This window comes from Macrobrachium nipponense, chromosome 28, assembly GCF_015104395.2.
Source record: "Macrobrachium nipponense isolate FS-2020 chromosome 28, ASM1510439v2, whole genome shotgun sequence".
Lineage (NCBI taxonomy): Eukaryota > Metazoa > Arthropoda > Malacostraca > Decapoda > Palaemonidae > Macrobrachium > Macrobrachium nipponense.
The window spans coordinates 36,120,774-36,135,773 of record NC_087217.1 but is presented as its reverse complement, the minus strand read 5'-3'; the positions used below and the strand labels follow the sequence as shown (position 1 = coordinate 36,135,773).

The following is a 15,000-nucleotide window of genomic DNA, read 5'->3' as shown; positions in this document are numbered from 1 at the left end:
CACATTCTGAAAAAATAGGCTTAAAAGATTTTTATATCATTTAGAGCTTCTATTTAGTTCATCTTTTGAGGAAATTTAGACCGAAAATGTGACAACATAAACAGTTGAAATATTAATATAGAGTATCAAAAACTGTGACACTGACTGGAATACTCAAAAGCTTAAAAAATAAAGGGACAGATAAGAATGCAGCTTTAAAGCTACACTTATCTCCTCAGTCATGAAATGAAACTTATTTCATAATAAATCTATTAATTTTACCAGAGCCTACTTTATGAGCCCTACAAAATCACAATATCTTTCCTAGATTTGAAAATACCACAAATATGCAAATTTCCCGCGAACCCAGAGAACATTGTACATATAATATAATATATATATATATTAAGATATATTATATATATATATTATATATATATATATAGGCGGTCCCGGGTTACGACGGGGTTTTCCGTTTAAAACGCGTCGTAACCTGAAAATCGTCGTTAAGCGGTAATGACGTTCTTGAAAAACATGTCCACAGGGAAAATTTAACTATAATTGCAATTTTTCTTAGGCCGTATATCAAAAATTATCCACTATTACTTTTTTCATGTGCAACCACTGTGTATTCACAAAATTCCTGTATCTTTCCTAAATACAAGAGAGAGTGAGAGGACGAGGAGAGAGAGAGAGAGAGAGAGAGACGAGAGAGAGAGAGAAGAGAGAGAAATAATCCCTAGGTTTCTTTTTCATAGATTGAAATGAACGTCTGAGGCACTTTTTCCCCTCCCATAAATACATATATTTCTCCAGAGGAAGAGGAGGGAAAGAGAGGGACTGTGCAACTATGTTTGTCTGTCTCTCAATTCTTTTGTGAGCGCGAGAGAGATAAAAGGAAGAAATAGAAACACCAAATTGTGTGTGACAAAGTAGCTTGTGGAGAGAGAAGAGGAGAGAGAGAGAGTTGTTTAAAATGAGAGGAAAATTGAATTATTATTGTATTAAAATTCAGATATGAATTTGTACATAGTATTATTATTGGAAAAATATTAATGATAAACTTATTACATACACGTCATGAAAAATGATCTCATTCAGTAAGAGAGAGAGAGAGAGAGCGAGAGAGACGAGAAGAGAGAGAGACGAGAGAGACGAGAGAGAGAGAGGTTACATACAACCATTAAATTCGTTTTGACATTGATGGGCATTGTTAAGTTTGAGTGGCACTCGAGTTGAGTTGGGGGAAATTGATACAGAAAAAGACAAAGGGAAGAATTTTCTTTTGAAATTATTTATCGTCATTATTACTACTTATATATTATTATTTTATTATATTATTATTGATTATTATTATTTGAAAATATAATAAACACGTGGATCTACCATAAAAATTCTCTCATCTCAGTAAGAAGAGGAATTATCTTACAAGTGAATGGAAAGGTCATTTTCATCTCTTTAAAATTACGACCATTATGAATTTTTAATTAAAGTTTATTAGTATTATTATTATAGGTAAACAACTGAAAGTATCAATAAACATTTTACATACTAGTACCATAATAAAAAGTTCTTTTCATTCTCGGTAAAAGAGAGAGAGAGAGAGAGAGAGAGAGAGAGAGAGAGAGAGAGAGTGTTTATCCTTTGTTTATAACGGACTTCCAGCGAAAGAGAGGGAGGGCGTTACCACTCTGAATCATTATTATCTTGTGTGGCAAAAGAGAGAGAGAGAGAGGAGAGAGAGGAGAGAGAGATGAGGAGAGAGAAGAGAGGAGAGAGAGAGAGAGAGAGTTAACCTTAATTAAAGTGAATGGATAGATTAGTACGTATTGTATGTCTTACAATACCTATCCACATATGAATTTGGAATTACAGTTATAGTACATAAAAAAATCTCAAGTCTCAGTTAAAAAATGAGAGCGAGAGAGAGAGGAGAGAGAGAGAGAGAGAGAGATGAGAGAGAGAAAGAGAGAGAGAGAGAGGGGGGGGGGGGTTGGGAAATGTCAGGACCATGATTGCAACAAGCAGCTCTCACCAGATTTCCACCTTTGGCCGTCACGAACATGATATATATCTGACGTTTAGACCTGAAAGGTTACAGAGAAGACTGGAATTTCTTAAACAGGGAGAAGACTGGGATTTCCTTCATTCTTCGATAATTTTTTAAATATTAAGATAAAACTTACTAATTCACTATGGTATTTCTTTAATGAATTGATATTATTGCTGTATAAATTAATATAATATTTGAATAATAGTAAAAGCATTATTTTATAATACTAAAAAACATACGTCTTTGTAGTAGAGAGAGAGAGAGAGAGAGAGAGAGGAGGGGGGGGGGGGGGGGGGGGGGGGGGGGGAGAGAGAAGAGAGAGAAAAATTAAGTGATTTTTCTTGGAAAATACAAAGAGAGAGAGAGAGAGTGATGAGAGCGAGGGGAGAGATGAAGAGAGAGAGAGATGCTAAACTATAAAGGATTCTTTAGCTTATCATAATATGTGTTTTAGAAAAGCGCTGTGAACTCGAGCTGGGAAGCGTCAGCGTCGTAACTGGAAACAAGCGTCGTAACCAGGCGGATTTTTCAATGAATATTGAAGAAAAAAGCGTCGTAACATCGGAACGTCGTAAGCCTGACCCGTTGTAACCCGGGACAGCCTGTCTATATATATATATATATTATACATATATATATAGATATATACAGGCGGTCCCGGGTTACAAACGGTGTCCGGCTTACGACGTTTCGAGGTTACGACGCTTTTTCTTAAATATTCATTGAAAAATCCGCCTGGTGTTACGACGATTGTTATATATATATATATTATATATAATATATATATATTATATATATATAGATATATATAATTATAGTATATTATATATTATGTAGATATAAATATAGTATATATATATATATATAAGAAGATATATAGACTATATATTAATATATACTATATATATAATATATACGTTACATACTTTTACATACAGACCATGCAGTCCCCAGTTTTAACAATGGGGGTTCCATTGTTGTGCCTGCATGTACTCCCCTGTGAAAATCATGAAAATCCTAAGAAAACCTTACTTTTAATGTTAATAGGTGTGTATGCAAAATAGTAAAGTGCAATTTTTAGTGTCTTTTTATAAAGAACTATATATTAACTATTTTGCTTTGGGAGTGTCATATTTACTTCCATCGTTGGCATCGTAAGGGTGTCGTAACCCTGGAAACATTGCACGTACAAACCAGGAAATAACTTCTGATTGAGTACTAACCCTCTTACGCGAAGACGTATAAAACGTCGCGTCAAAATGTCTCCCATAGCCGAATGCGACATACTCATAGTCAATTCAAAAAAGTTCTTTTAAAAATTAGCCGGAAAATACTTATAGGCATACCAGCAAAAAATTTTTTGATCACGCACCTTGGGGGATGCTGGGAGTTCACGGATCAAGGCGTTGTGTTTTAGTTCACAATAGCTACGCAGGCGGCGCAAGCGCGAATTTATTCATATTCGCCACTGAAAAAGTATCGGTGAAACATCTTCAGAAATATTTCGTCACTTTGGACATAATTTTGCACCATTTAAATTATACTTTACATGAAGGATTATAAATGGATTTTGACGTAAGGAAAAATTATTTCTGGGCGATGGCTAGTGGCGCCAGCGAAATATCCTTTAATCTATTATTCTAGGGTAAATGTACAACACATACCAGAGAATAAATAAAAAAAAGAAAAAAAGGTCAGTATAACTGAATCGCTCACCTCCAGGAGGATGGTCCCCCCCCCCTTATGAACACTAGGCGAGTGAGACCACTACCACGAGCAAATGCCAATAGAAATCTCATACTACAAAAAACCCTCCAAGAGGGGAGCCGACCCACAGAGTGAGCAGCCGTACTACTACTACTCCATCCATGCTGCCGACGGCTGCGCCTCTGGTGGCCATCATGAAGTTAAGCAGACAATCTGGCGAAGGGATGGGTAGGTGGGGATTTCGATGGCGACACGAAAGGCCAATCGCCCAGAAAAGATTTTTCCTTACGTCAAAATCCCATGGTCTGGGCTCACGCTCGTGTCGCTGCGCGAAATAGTACCAGAGAAATAGCACAGATTGTAAACAATGTAATAAATAAAATTAAAAAATAAAATAAATAAGAATCGGTCTCAAATAAAAGATAAAATATATATGAACAGAATATATTGCTAAAAGATTACATATACACAGGGGTATAAAATAGAAATATGCTTAAATACCTTAAATATAATCATGTTGTTAACATAAGGTAATTTACATATATACAGTAAAATATATTACATGTATCAATGGTATCTGTTGTAACGCAGGTATCAAAAGTATAATAGCAATTAATAAAAAACAACCAACAATAATATATAAAGGAATGTATATGAATTAATATACAAAACCCGTAATTATTATAAAAGGATGTATCCCCTAGCATAAAAATACGGGGGAAAATCCATGAGATCAATGTTTAAATCAATTTGTGAGTGCCCTAACCGACAATACGGGGGCACCCCACTACACCATCACAAAAGCAGCTAAGACACAAGGTGAATGCAATGAACAAGGTAGGAATAAGACGAACCTATGGGTGAGGCAGGTAGAAAAGGGGACTGAAATCTTCTACTAAAAATTAGCTAGAGTCAGGGGAAACTATGTTACCCGCTGCTTATGCTGGGACTTTCAGAGCTTCAAGACTTAAGGTAGTGACGTTGAACAACTGTCGGTGATTTCCATCAGTAACTTTTTCAACTCATCGAAGTTCAGATGTTGGAAAATAATTAATTGAGGTGCTAGCTCTGAATCATGTGCTTTCGGAAAAAGTCAGGATTGGCTTGCTAATAAAGTATGGATTTGTTGCTGGATGCCTTTAATGGTAAAGTTCCACCTTTTTTCCCTCCTAAAGATGGGGACCCGATGAAGATGAGGAGGTCCAAAAACGAAAAGGCCGTAAGGTTGTAACTGGCCCAAGAGATACATCTTGGGAAGGGGTAGTACCTTCCAAGGTTCCCAACCCTCATCAAAGGATCTTCATTCTTTGCTAAAAGCTACGTTCCGGAGAAGTAGGACTTCTCCTGTGGGTAAGGAACTGAATATGATCTCGGGGGTCTCTGGATAGAGCCGACATGTTTGTGAAATTCTTGCTCCTGAAGTAAGCTTAATACAATAGGGTTTTTCTTAAGAGCATATAAAAGAGCATGTGGTCATTATCGGTTTCGGAAGGCCAGCTTTTAGAACATCATTTAAGAACATGAAACTGACGTAGGCTTACAGAAGGCCTAAGGCCTAGCAAATGCCTTAGGAATAGACCGAGAAGTAGGAATTCCGTCAAGTCTATTAAATCCAAATTGAAATATCTTTTTCCAAAAGCTGATTTGTTGTCGTAATGTGCTAGCTGTAAAACCTTTTCAAATAAGGATCTGAAAAAGGATATAGCGGAATTAACTGTCATGATTCTAATATCACGATTCTCTCAGGAAGGTTGCTAACTTTTGACAGCAGCATCATACTGTCTCAAAGTCGAATCCCTCTTATCGGATTCCACGAATAAGAAGGTTCAGGGTCAATATTGCATCTCTTTTTGACGCAAACTTCATGAAATCCATAAAGTTAGGGTTTTGAGAATCCCTGAGGAATCGAAAACACCGTCTTCATTGTACGACTGGAGAAGCTTGGGACGGGATCTGAAGAGGACGAAGGCCAAGCCTCCAAAATTAGAGGCTACCAGTTGCTCTTCGGACAGTCTGGCTATAGAGAACTTGACGTTGAATGTCCTGAGTTTGTCTCAATACTTTCATGAGGAGATTCCACTGGGAGGGAAGACAAAATTCGCTCAGTTGTTCCAGTTAGAAGCCAGGGGTCCGTGGCATAGGCCAGAGGGTCCAGGTTGGGGGGCTAAATAACACTTAGTTGTGGTTCGCTTGTGATGCGAGAGATTCACCTGTAGCCCCTGGGACTTCTGAAGGATCCATTGAATGAAACTGTTGTCCAGTCTACCATTCGACTCTAGGGGTACTGATCGGGAGTAGGGCGTTCTGCTATGACGTTCTTACTCCAGCTATGTTGAGTGGAGGAAAAGATGCCAAATGAAACTGCTGCCAGGAGAAGATGGCTCATCAGGGACGTGATTTAGATGACGTGACTTGGAGCCTCTCTGTTTATACAATCGTACTACCCACTGCGCTGTCCAGGACTAGCGTTATGTGGGGTACTTGGGGGCGTAACCTTTTTAGAGTCAAGAACACTGCATTGCCTCCAGTACGTTATATGGAACTGACGGAACTGAGGTGACCAAGTCCCCTTGAACCTTTCTGACATGGAATACCCTTCCCCAGCCGATTAAGACGCGTCTGTGGTGGATGGATCCCTGGTGGAGGGAACTGAAGGGAAGGGGTACGACAATGATAAAATTCTTGACTCTCGGCCCCTACGGCGACGTCGATTCTTAGAACAGAAGCACTGAGGAGAGTTTGTCCCTGGACCGACGTTGCTCGCGAGCGCCAGGATTTCGGTTAGTCTTTTCAGATTTGGCTTCATTACGGACGTTTGTCATGATGCAAAAGGAAGAGAACCCAGGATCCTTTCCTGGGCTCTCCTGACGCTAGTTTTTGACTTAGAAATTGCTTGATGACGTTGCTATTTCTTTCCTTTTGTTTTGATGTAATCGACAGAGTGTGGGAGATAGATGCCATTGAATGACCAGCCACTGAAAGTTTGACTCTGGAGGAGTCTTGAGTTGGTCCTGTTTATTTTTGAAGCCTAGATTATTCCAGGAACTGAATCACTTTCAGAGTAGCTCTGTGCAGTCCTCGACTGTTGGGCCCAGATCAACAATCGTCGAGGTACGCTACTACATGATCCCTTGCGATATGAGCTGTTGCACTACCACTTCCGCAGCTGCGTGAACACTCTGGGTGACACTTTGAGTCCGGGATGGGACCTACTTGAAGGAGGAAAATGTCTGTCTCCTATCTTGAAAACACAGATACGGACGGAAGTGTATTGCAATAGGGAATGATAGTAAGCGCTGGTAGATCGATAGAGGTGGTGGACGGCCCCACGGGAAGTAGGGTCCGCCACCTGTGGATCGTGAGCATCTGAACTTGTCGCAGCGGAAATGGCAAGTTAAAGCGGACAAGTCTAAGATTACCCTGCTTTTTGGCGCCTTCTTTGGCCACGCTGAAACAAGCGACCTTGAAATTATTAATCTCTTGACTCTCGCTATAGTCCTTTTTGACGGAGTCGTCTGCGTTACTCTGTCAATTCTTGAAGGAAGTTGACGAAAGGTCTGGATGGAGGTGGGTTCGTTCAACCCAGCTCCAACCCAGGCCTTTTGGACACTATGCTCTGAGCCCATTGGCTGAAGTGCACGGTGGCGAAAGTGAAACAGCCTCCCTCCACCTGAAGTTCTTCATGGTTCTAGTAACCGCTGAGCCTCCTCTGAAGTGCTTTCCCCTGTTAAGGGGCCTTCCCGATTCCTCTCCCACGAAGGGAAGCTACCTCTACCTCCCTTACACGAGCGGTCATACTTCTGAGAAGCTTGACTCTCGTAGGCTTGATTGTTAAGCTGGAGAGATGGCGTAAGAGGGTGGGGTGAGCTGAGGGGATATCCATAAAATTGGCTGTGATGACCTTTAGAAGTGGAGGTTTGGGCTGTACTGCACTAACGGTACTGTTGGAACTTGTTGAGGAAAGCGTAGTTGCTTCTTCTGGTAAGGGTTTGAAACGCCTGGGTTTCTTTTTTACCTTACCTTTTAGGAGTCAGGTCTTGCCCATCTTAGCCGTAAGGCCCAACGATCCTTAAGGCTCTGGTTTAAAACCTGGTTAGCCTCTGACTGGACCTCCGTAACCATAGCTTCTGGGAAGAGATCTGCTCCCAGACTAGACGGAGAGTAACCTATTCGGTTCATGCCCGCAATGGTTGCCTCTGTAGGACATGCTTCCTACAATCTCGTCCGAGCAGTGGCAACTCAACATATCGAACTGTACCGTTTGAGTCAGGGCTTTGGTATGAGCTTAAAAACCGTGGTCTGTCCATAAGCCATGGTAGCTACTCAGACATAGCCATAGAATGGATAGGATCTGGCTAGACGCGATTTTGCATCAAAAATTCAGCCTGAATAAGGCTATCTGGGAGGCCTGGGTAGCTTTTCACCAAACTAGCTCATAGCACAGTCCTGGTTTTTGAGTTTGCAGCTGAGAATGATTTCGGCAAGTCTTCCCACAATTCTCAAACTGAGGGGAGCAACGGAAGATGTGGGATCCGCTTCCTTCAACTGCGGTATAGGTTCCCCCCTTCTTGGGCGCTGGGATGGTCGAAACTCGCTATCTTGGATAGGAACGGGCGAGCGGTGGGTACCTCGTCCATTGTAAAAATGGTAAAGACTCTTAAATATGGTGTATCTTGGTGTTTAGTAAGAACAATCATGTCCTCTAAAACACCTGAGCCATTCTCTCTGAGCCTGGTTCGTGAGTAGAGGACTGTCTCCTTAGGTACCTTTATCGCCCGCACCATAGCCGAAGCGTAAGCCTTGCGTTAGCCTATGAACGGAGGCTGGGAGGTCTTCGGGAAAGAACTCGAAGGCCGTCTATCTTCGAGTCCAAATCGGATGAGATGGACCGTCCTGGAAGGGGGCGTATGACGCTACTCTCACGGATTGTTCATAGAGAACTGAGGTAGTGAGTCATACGGAGGAAGTTGGGATCCACTCATGTTGAATTGGAGGAGAGCTAGAGGAGCTTCTCTCAGCCCGGCTATAATGGGAGTCCTGGGAAGTAATCCGTCCGACAGACGAGAGATCATTTGCTCCATGCTACTTCGTTAAGGACCCAACAGGTCACACACCTGTTGTAAAGGCCCAGCATGGAGTTCCAAAGCCGGAGTGCTGCGGAGGTGGAGGGGAGGCTCTGAATCGGAACCAAGGTAGCGGAACTGGTGATTCTGCCGGAGTGCGAGATACTCTCTCTGGAGGATTTACTCCTCGAGGACTCTTAGAGCCGGAGCTAGAAGCTTTAGACCTGGATGCTCCGGGGATTCCCAGCCGGAGGCTAGGGGAGGAGGGATGAAGCCGAAGTCGTTCTTAGACGGACGACGACGTCTTAGTCAAGGAACATCACCTTAGAACTTGAACCTTAGGTCACCGAAGCGCCAGAGGAGAAAATTTCGTCACCCTAAAGCCTTGGAAGGATGGAGAGGTTGCAGGAGTAGAAGAAAACAGTTACGACCAAGGGGACCCTGGGTGTCCACGTCCTTACCCCGACCACGGTCGTCTATACCTTCCATAGGTTCAACATTAATCTCTAGGGTCGCGAAATCCGTAGAGAATCCTGGTCCTGATCAGTAAAGAAGGGGTAGCCAGCTGTGTTGGGAGAAGGGCTATAGCGGATCCGTTCTACCGGGTCGACGATCCTGTCGCTTGCCTCCGGGGAAGATTAGTAATGCCAACCGCTTCCTAGGATGTAGGGCTGTCCCTTGGAGGCGTTTTCCCCAAACCCGCCGACCCAGGCCCGCCAGGTAGCCAGGTGCGGTATCTCTACCGCCGGAGCCTGGAAGAGGGAGGGCGTAGTTTAGATTAAGAATCACTTAAAATAAAATTAAAGTATAAACTTAAATTAATTGCCTTAAAGTTATAAATGATGAAAACTAAAGCGCTAAAAAGAAGGGGCCGCTACGGCGATGGAAACTTAGCCCTTCAAAAGCTGGCTCACCAGATCGTAAAACATATGGTACACGTCCTCATGGTACCAGACCTGGATTGTCCCCGAGCGGAGCGCGAATGGGAGGCATGGACGGGCAAACTTCGTGTCCCACAAGGGTCTGAAGTTGGCGGAACATCCCGGATGCCACGTTGGTGGCATGTACGTGGGGAAGACACATGAGTATCTAAAAAACATCACTACAGTCAAAGGACAGAAGAACTACGATGCATGCGGAGCTCGGAAAAAAATTTGGGCATAAACCCCTCCATGCATCGCTGAATAGGCTATAATCCCGGAGAGATCGGTTAAGATCTGTAAGGGAGGGGGGATGTTTAAGGTTTTTAAGATAAACTTAAAGATAACTTAAAACTAACACACAAGCAAACCGGACTAAGTCCAGTGCGTTAGTGGCGGAGGTGTAGTTAACTCAGCAAAACGGTAAGGTTACTAGAGATCCACGTATGCTCCGGTCCACCTAACTTGGGTGGTACTAACAACTTTCACTGGATACCAGGGACTCGATCAGGAAGGAGCACTAGTAAGATGGGACAAGAGCGAGAGACATTTACAGGCTTCAAGCTAGACCGGAGCGACAAGGGTTAGCGCGGAGGGTGGGCAAGGCCGTACCCCCACTCGTACAACCGGCCGGGACCGAAGAAGCCGGAGACGGTCGAGACCAGTCTCCGGAACTGGGTCGCCCGACTCCCTAGCACTCCGCCTGAGGGAGAGAGGGAGGCAGGCTCGGTATGAGGAGCGGAGCAGGGCAGACCGACCCACCCCGCACCGACTCTATGGAAAGAGCGGGAAGGGGGGAAGAATGACTGGACAGGGTCTGGTGGCCCGTGATCACGAAGTGCCCGAGGCGAAAGACCAACTACGACAACTAAGCCTAGGCAACACTGATCAGGAAATGCTTTATCGGGAAGCATATGAACTGAAAAGCGGTAGCAAATAGCCACTGGGCCACAAACCAATCTGATCAGAGAGATGATATAGGGAGCAACGAACTGATGGCGGCTAGAATAGGCTTAAAGAGCCAGGACTAGGCTAAGCCAGACGCCTAACTAACCGAACAATAATAAAATACACAGATATAAATAAATAAATGAAGAAAGAAAACTAATATAGCAAGGAGAAAAAATTCCTAGGAGTTACGACTTAACCCGAAGGAAGTTACCACTCAAATAGTCAGAGGGCGAACTAAGAACCGGACTAGGGTATGGATAGAGAAGCCTACGTATAAGGTAAAATACATGCATGCATGAACAAAACTGAGTTAGACCGTACCCTAAATAAAGCGGATAAATATAGAGCGAAGAAAATAAGGGGATGTTCTAGGTAAGGGGAGACCAAGAAACGAACCCATCACGAGCATAACCATGCTGCCATGCTTCGACCAGAGATCGTATTATACCTAAAACGGAAATACTGTCCAGGGCCGGAAAAAAACCAACTAACCGTAAATATGAGTACTTAACTTAAGCTGCTGCGATAGCGCACGTAAATAATAGAAAAAAAATCAAGGAAAGGGCACAAAAAAAACACAGAGAGGAAAAATATCACAACCGACTCGTGTGCGCTACACTGAAAGGATGGCCACCAGAGGAGCAGCAGTCGGCAGCATTGGATGAGTAGTAGTTAGTACGAGCTGCTCAACTTGTGGGTCGGCTCACTTGGAGGGTTTTTGTAGTAGGAAGAATTTAATATTGGCATTTGCTCGGGGTAGTGTCTCATCGCTAGTGTTCATACCGGACACCTCTGGAGGGTGAGGCGAGTCAGTATACTGACCTTTTTCTTATTTTATTTAGTTCTCTGGTATGTGTTAGGACATTTACCCTAAAATAATAGATAAAGGATATTTGCGCAGCGACACGAGCTGAGGCCCAGAAATGAAAATGTGTGAAATTTCATGTAAAATACAAAAAAAAAAAATACCATGATTGTAGCTTATCAATTTGAAATATTTTCATATAAAATACGATAAGTGCCAACATTTAAACCTTCGGTCAACTTTGACCTCTACCGAAATGGTTCGAGAAACGCAATTGGAAGACTAAAACTCGTATATATAGTAATATTCAATCATCTGCTTCATTTGAACAAATTGGACGCTCTAGCACAATATTTCGATTATGGTGAATTTATGAACAAAAATTTTCTTACGTTCGCGCGTAACTATTCGATAAATTTTTTCGTGCGATTGTCTAATGGTCGAACTATTTTAAATTTGCCGTTACATAAAGTTGTTATAATGGAAATCGTGAGCATTTCTCAACAATACGACTTAAAAACAACCAGGTTGTAGCTGTTATCAGTTCGAAATATTTCCATATAAATACGTTAAGTGCAAAAAATTTCAACTTTCCCGGTTCAACTTGACTCTACCGAATGGTCGAAAAACGCAATGTAGCTAAAACTCTTATATTATAGTAATATTAAAATATTTACATTCATTTTGCAACACGTGGGAAGTTCTAGCACAATATTTCGATTTATGGTGAATTTATGAAAAAAAAAAAAAAAAAAAAAATGCCTTACGTTCCACGCGCGTAACTCTTCCGAAAAAATCGGAATGTTTGGTGCGGTTGTCGAAATGTTTGCATCATGTAAAATTAGCTGTTACATAAAGTTTTATATATGAAAATGAGCACAATTTTTAGTAGAGTACAACTAAAACATGATTTGAAGGTTGTAGCTTTTCTTTTTTTTTGAAATAATTGCATATAAATCACAGATAAATAAAAAAAAAAACCACGTCTCGGTCAAATTTGACTCTACCAAAATAGTGAAAACGCAATGTACGCTTAAAACCTAGGGCCTAGTAAATATTCAGACATTTATCTTCATTTGAAACAAATTTGAAGTCTAAGAAACAATATTGGAATTATGGTGAATTTTTGAAAATATATTTACTTCCCTCCGTGCGCCGATTCGCCGGCCACAATGTCTCCGAAATGCGTACATCGCATTATCCTACTATTGCGTCCTTTTCACATTAGCCGTTTTTATAGAGTTTCATATACCAAAATAGCGCAAATGTCCATGAAGAAAACAATAAAAATAACTTGAGGTTGTAGCTTTCCCATCTTTGAAATATGTGCAATAACAAATATATATATAAACATTTAGAACATTTCGGTAACTTTAACTCGTCCGAAAATGGTCGAAATTGCATTCTAATCTTAAAACTCTTACGTATCGTAATATTCAATCATTTGTCTTCATGTGAAAACAAAAATTGGACGTCTCTAGGACAATAATTTGTTAGATTTACCGGTTGAAAATTGGAAAAAAAAAAAAACATTTTTTTACGTCACGTGTACAACATAAATCATTTTGTGATAATATTTTTCCGGTGTTGCTTATTGTTTTACAATGTATTATTTATCAAAATGATTCAAATGTAGTGTACAAATAAACGAAAAAAAAGTAAAACTCGATAGCTTTGACGTTTTTTGAACAGGGGTGATTTGAATACGATTATGCATGAATTTTTTGTTTCGCTAACAATATATCGTCATTATTGTACATATGATAATGATATTATTTTTCATTTCTGATAGGTGAATACTAAACTAGACAGGCAATGACAAAAAAAAGAAGCCAAAAATTAACTTTAATCTTCCAAACTAAAGCCCGCTGCGGATTTTTTTGAAAAAAAAAATTATTTTCCGATTCCGAGCGCACTCCAAAAAACCGGCCCGGCCATACGAATAAAAAAAAAGGGAGAGGTTTACTTTAGGGCTTCGGCGTAAGAGGGTTAAAAAGTGTCATACCCTCAGAATGTCATAAGCCGTAACCATCATTAAACAGGGACTGCCTGTACTGTACCCACATCATATATATGTGTGTGCTTGTGTGTAATTTAACTACGTTCATACATCTGTAAATACACTTACCAATACTGATGAACATCTTGCATGCAGGAAAAATAATACTCTTTCCGAACATATTCCTTATCAGCTGAGATCTGATGGTAACCAGGAGATGAAGTTGTGGTATCAATCAGGCTAGCACGATGATTCACATATATAAAAACCTGATCCTTCTCTTTCAGAACTTGGTGACCATACTGTACAAGACCTGTATAAGTATACACACACTTGTCAAGTATTTTGTTAAATAGATCAACATAAAAAATTTAAGCTTTGGTATGACAAATAAAATAAAAAATCAGTAAAACTACAATATACTTGTGTTAAAGACTATGTACTTACCATGGTGGAGATGGGTTGATTTTGAATCTAAGCAGAGAGCCTGCATTTCAGTGGAAAATGTACGGCATAACAAAAATCACATTTTCTTACTGGCTTACTGGATAGGGTATTTGTCAATCTTATATCAAATAAAAATGATACAAGTTTCATTCCTGGCCATGTCATACATATTATTCATAATCTAGACATATGTTAGTCACAAGGGATAGGGGTATCTGTGCCTTAATATCTGAGAGAACTGAAAGTCACATGCAAATTCAGGACTAAACACTACCTTATCTAACCACAAAAGAATGGTACAAGAAATGTACATTTTACATACAATGCAAGTGTATTTATGCAGTCCATCACGGACTTCATTTTAATTATTTTTTCTTACTATTTTACTTTTAATATTTTTTTTAATTCATTTTTATTCCAGTAGAAAACCTATAAGCTAAATACTATATAAGTAGAAGTGATGGTTTTGCACAAACAAATATTAACAACCTTGCCTCTTGTATTTCACTGTTTTAGTCCTTTGAAATAAGATTCAATTATCTATCAGCAGCTCACAGGACTCTGTCAAATTACACTATTATCTTTCCTGCTTTATCTTCCACAAACCTCCACTACTTTTCAGCCTCCCTTCTCAATATATATATATATATATATAATATATTATATATATATATATATATATATATATATAGGTTTTTTTACCAAGAAGGAAAAAAATGAAAAAACGAGTTAGCCCTCAGTTAAAAGGGTCCGAATAGGACCGAAAAGTACTCGGCTAACTCGTTTTTTTATTTTTTTCCTTCGTGGCAAAAAAAACCCTTATTTATACATAGCATCACGTTTTATATACTTCGTGATCAAGTTATTCATATATATATATATATATCTATATATATATATATATATATATATATATTATCTATATATATAATATAGATATAGATATATAGACTATATAGGATATAGAATATATAGATATATATATATATATATATATATATATATATCTATATATATATATATATATATATATATATATATATATAGATATATGATATAGATATATAGATATATAG

The 15,000-nt window shown here is 40.0% G+C and overlaps 1 protein-coding gene across 1 annotated transcript in view; it reads right to left on the bottom strand.

The window, feature by feature from the left end:
- Positions 1-15,000, bottom strand: part of LOC135201156 (general transcription factor 3C polypeptide 1-like) — a gene marked incomplete in the record, with an annotated part of 923,347 nt that overhangs the window by 543,697 nt on the left and 364,650 nt on the right. The window contains 1 exon segment of the mRNA XM_064230032.1: positions 13,607-13,790. Coding sequence (XP_064086102.1) covers positions 13,607-13,790 — 184 coding nt within the window.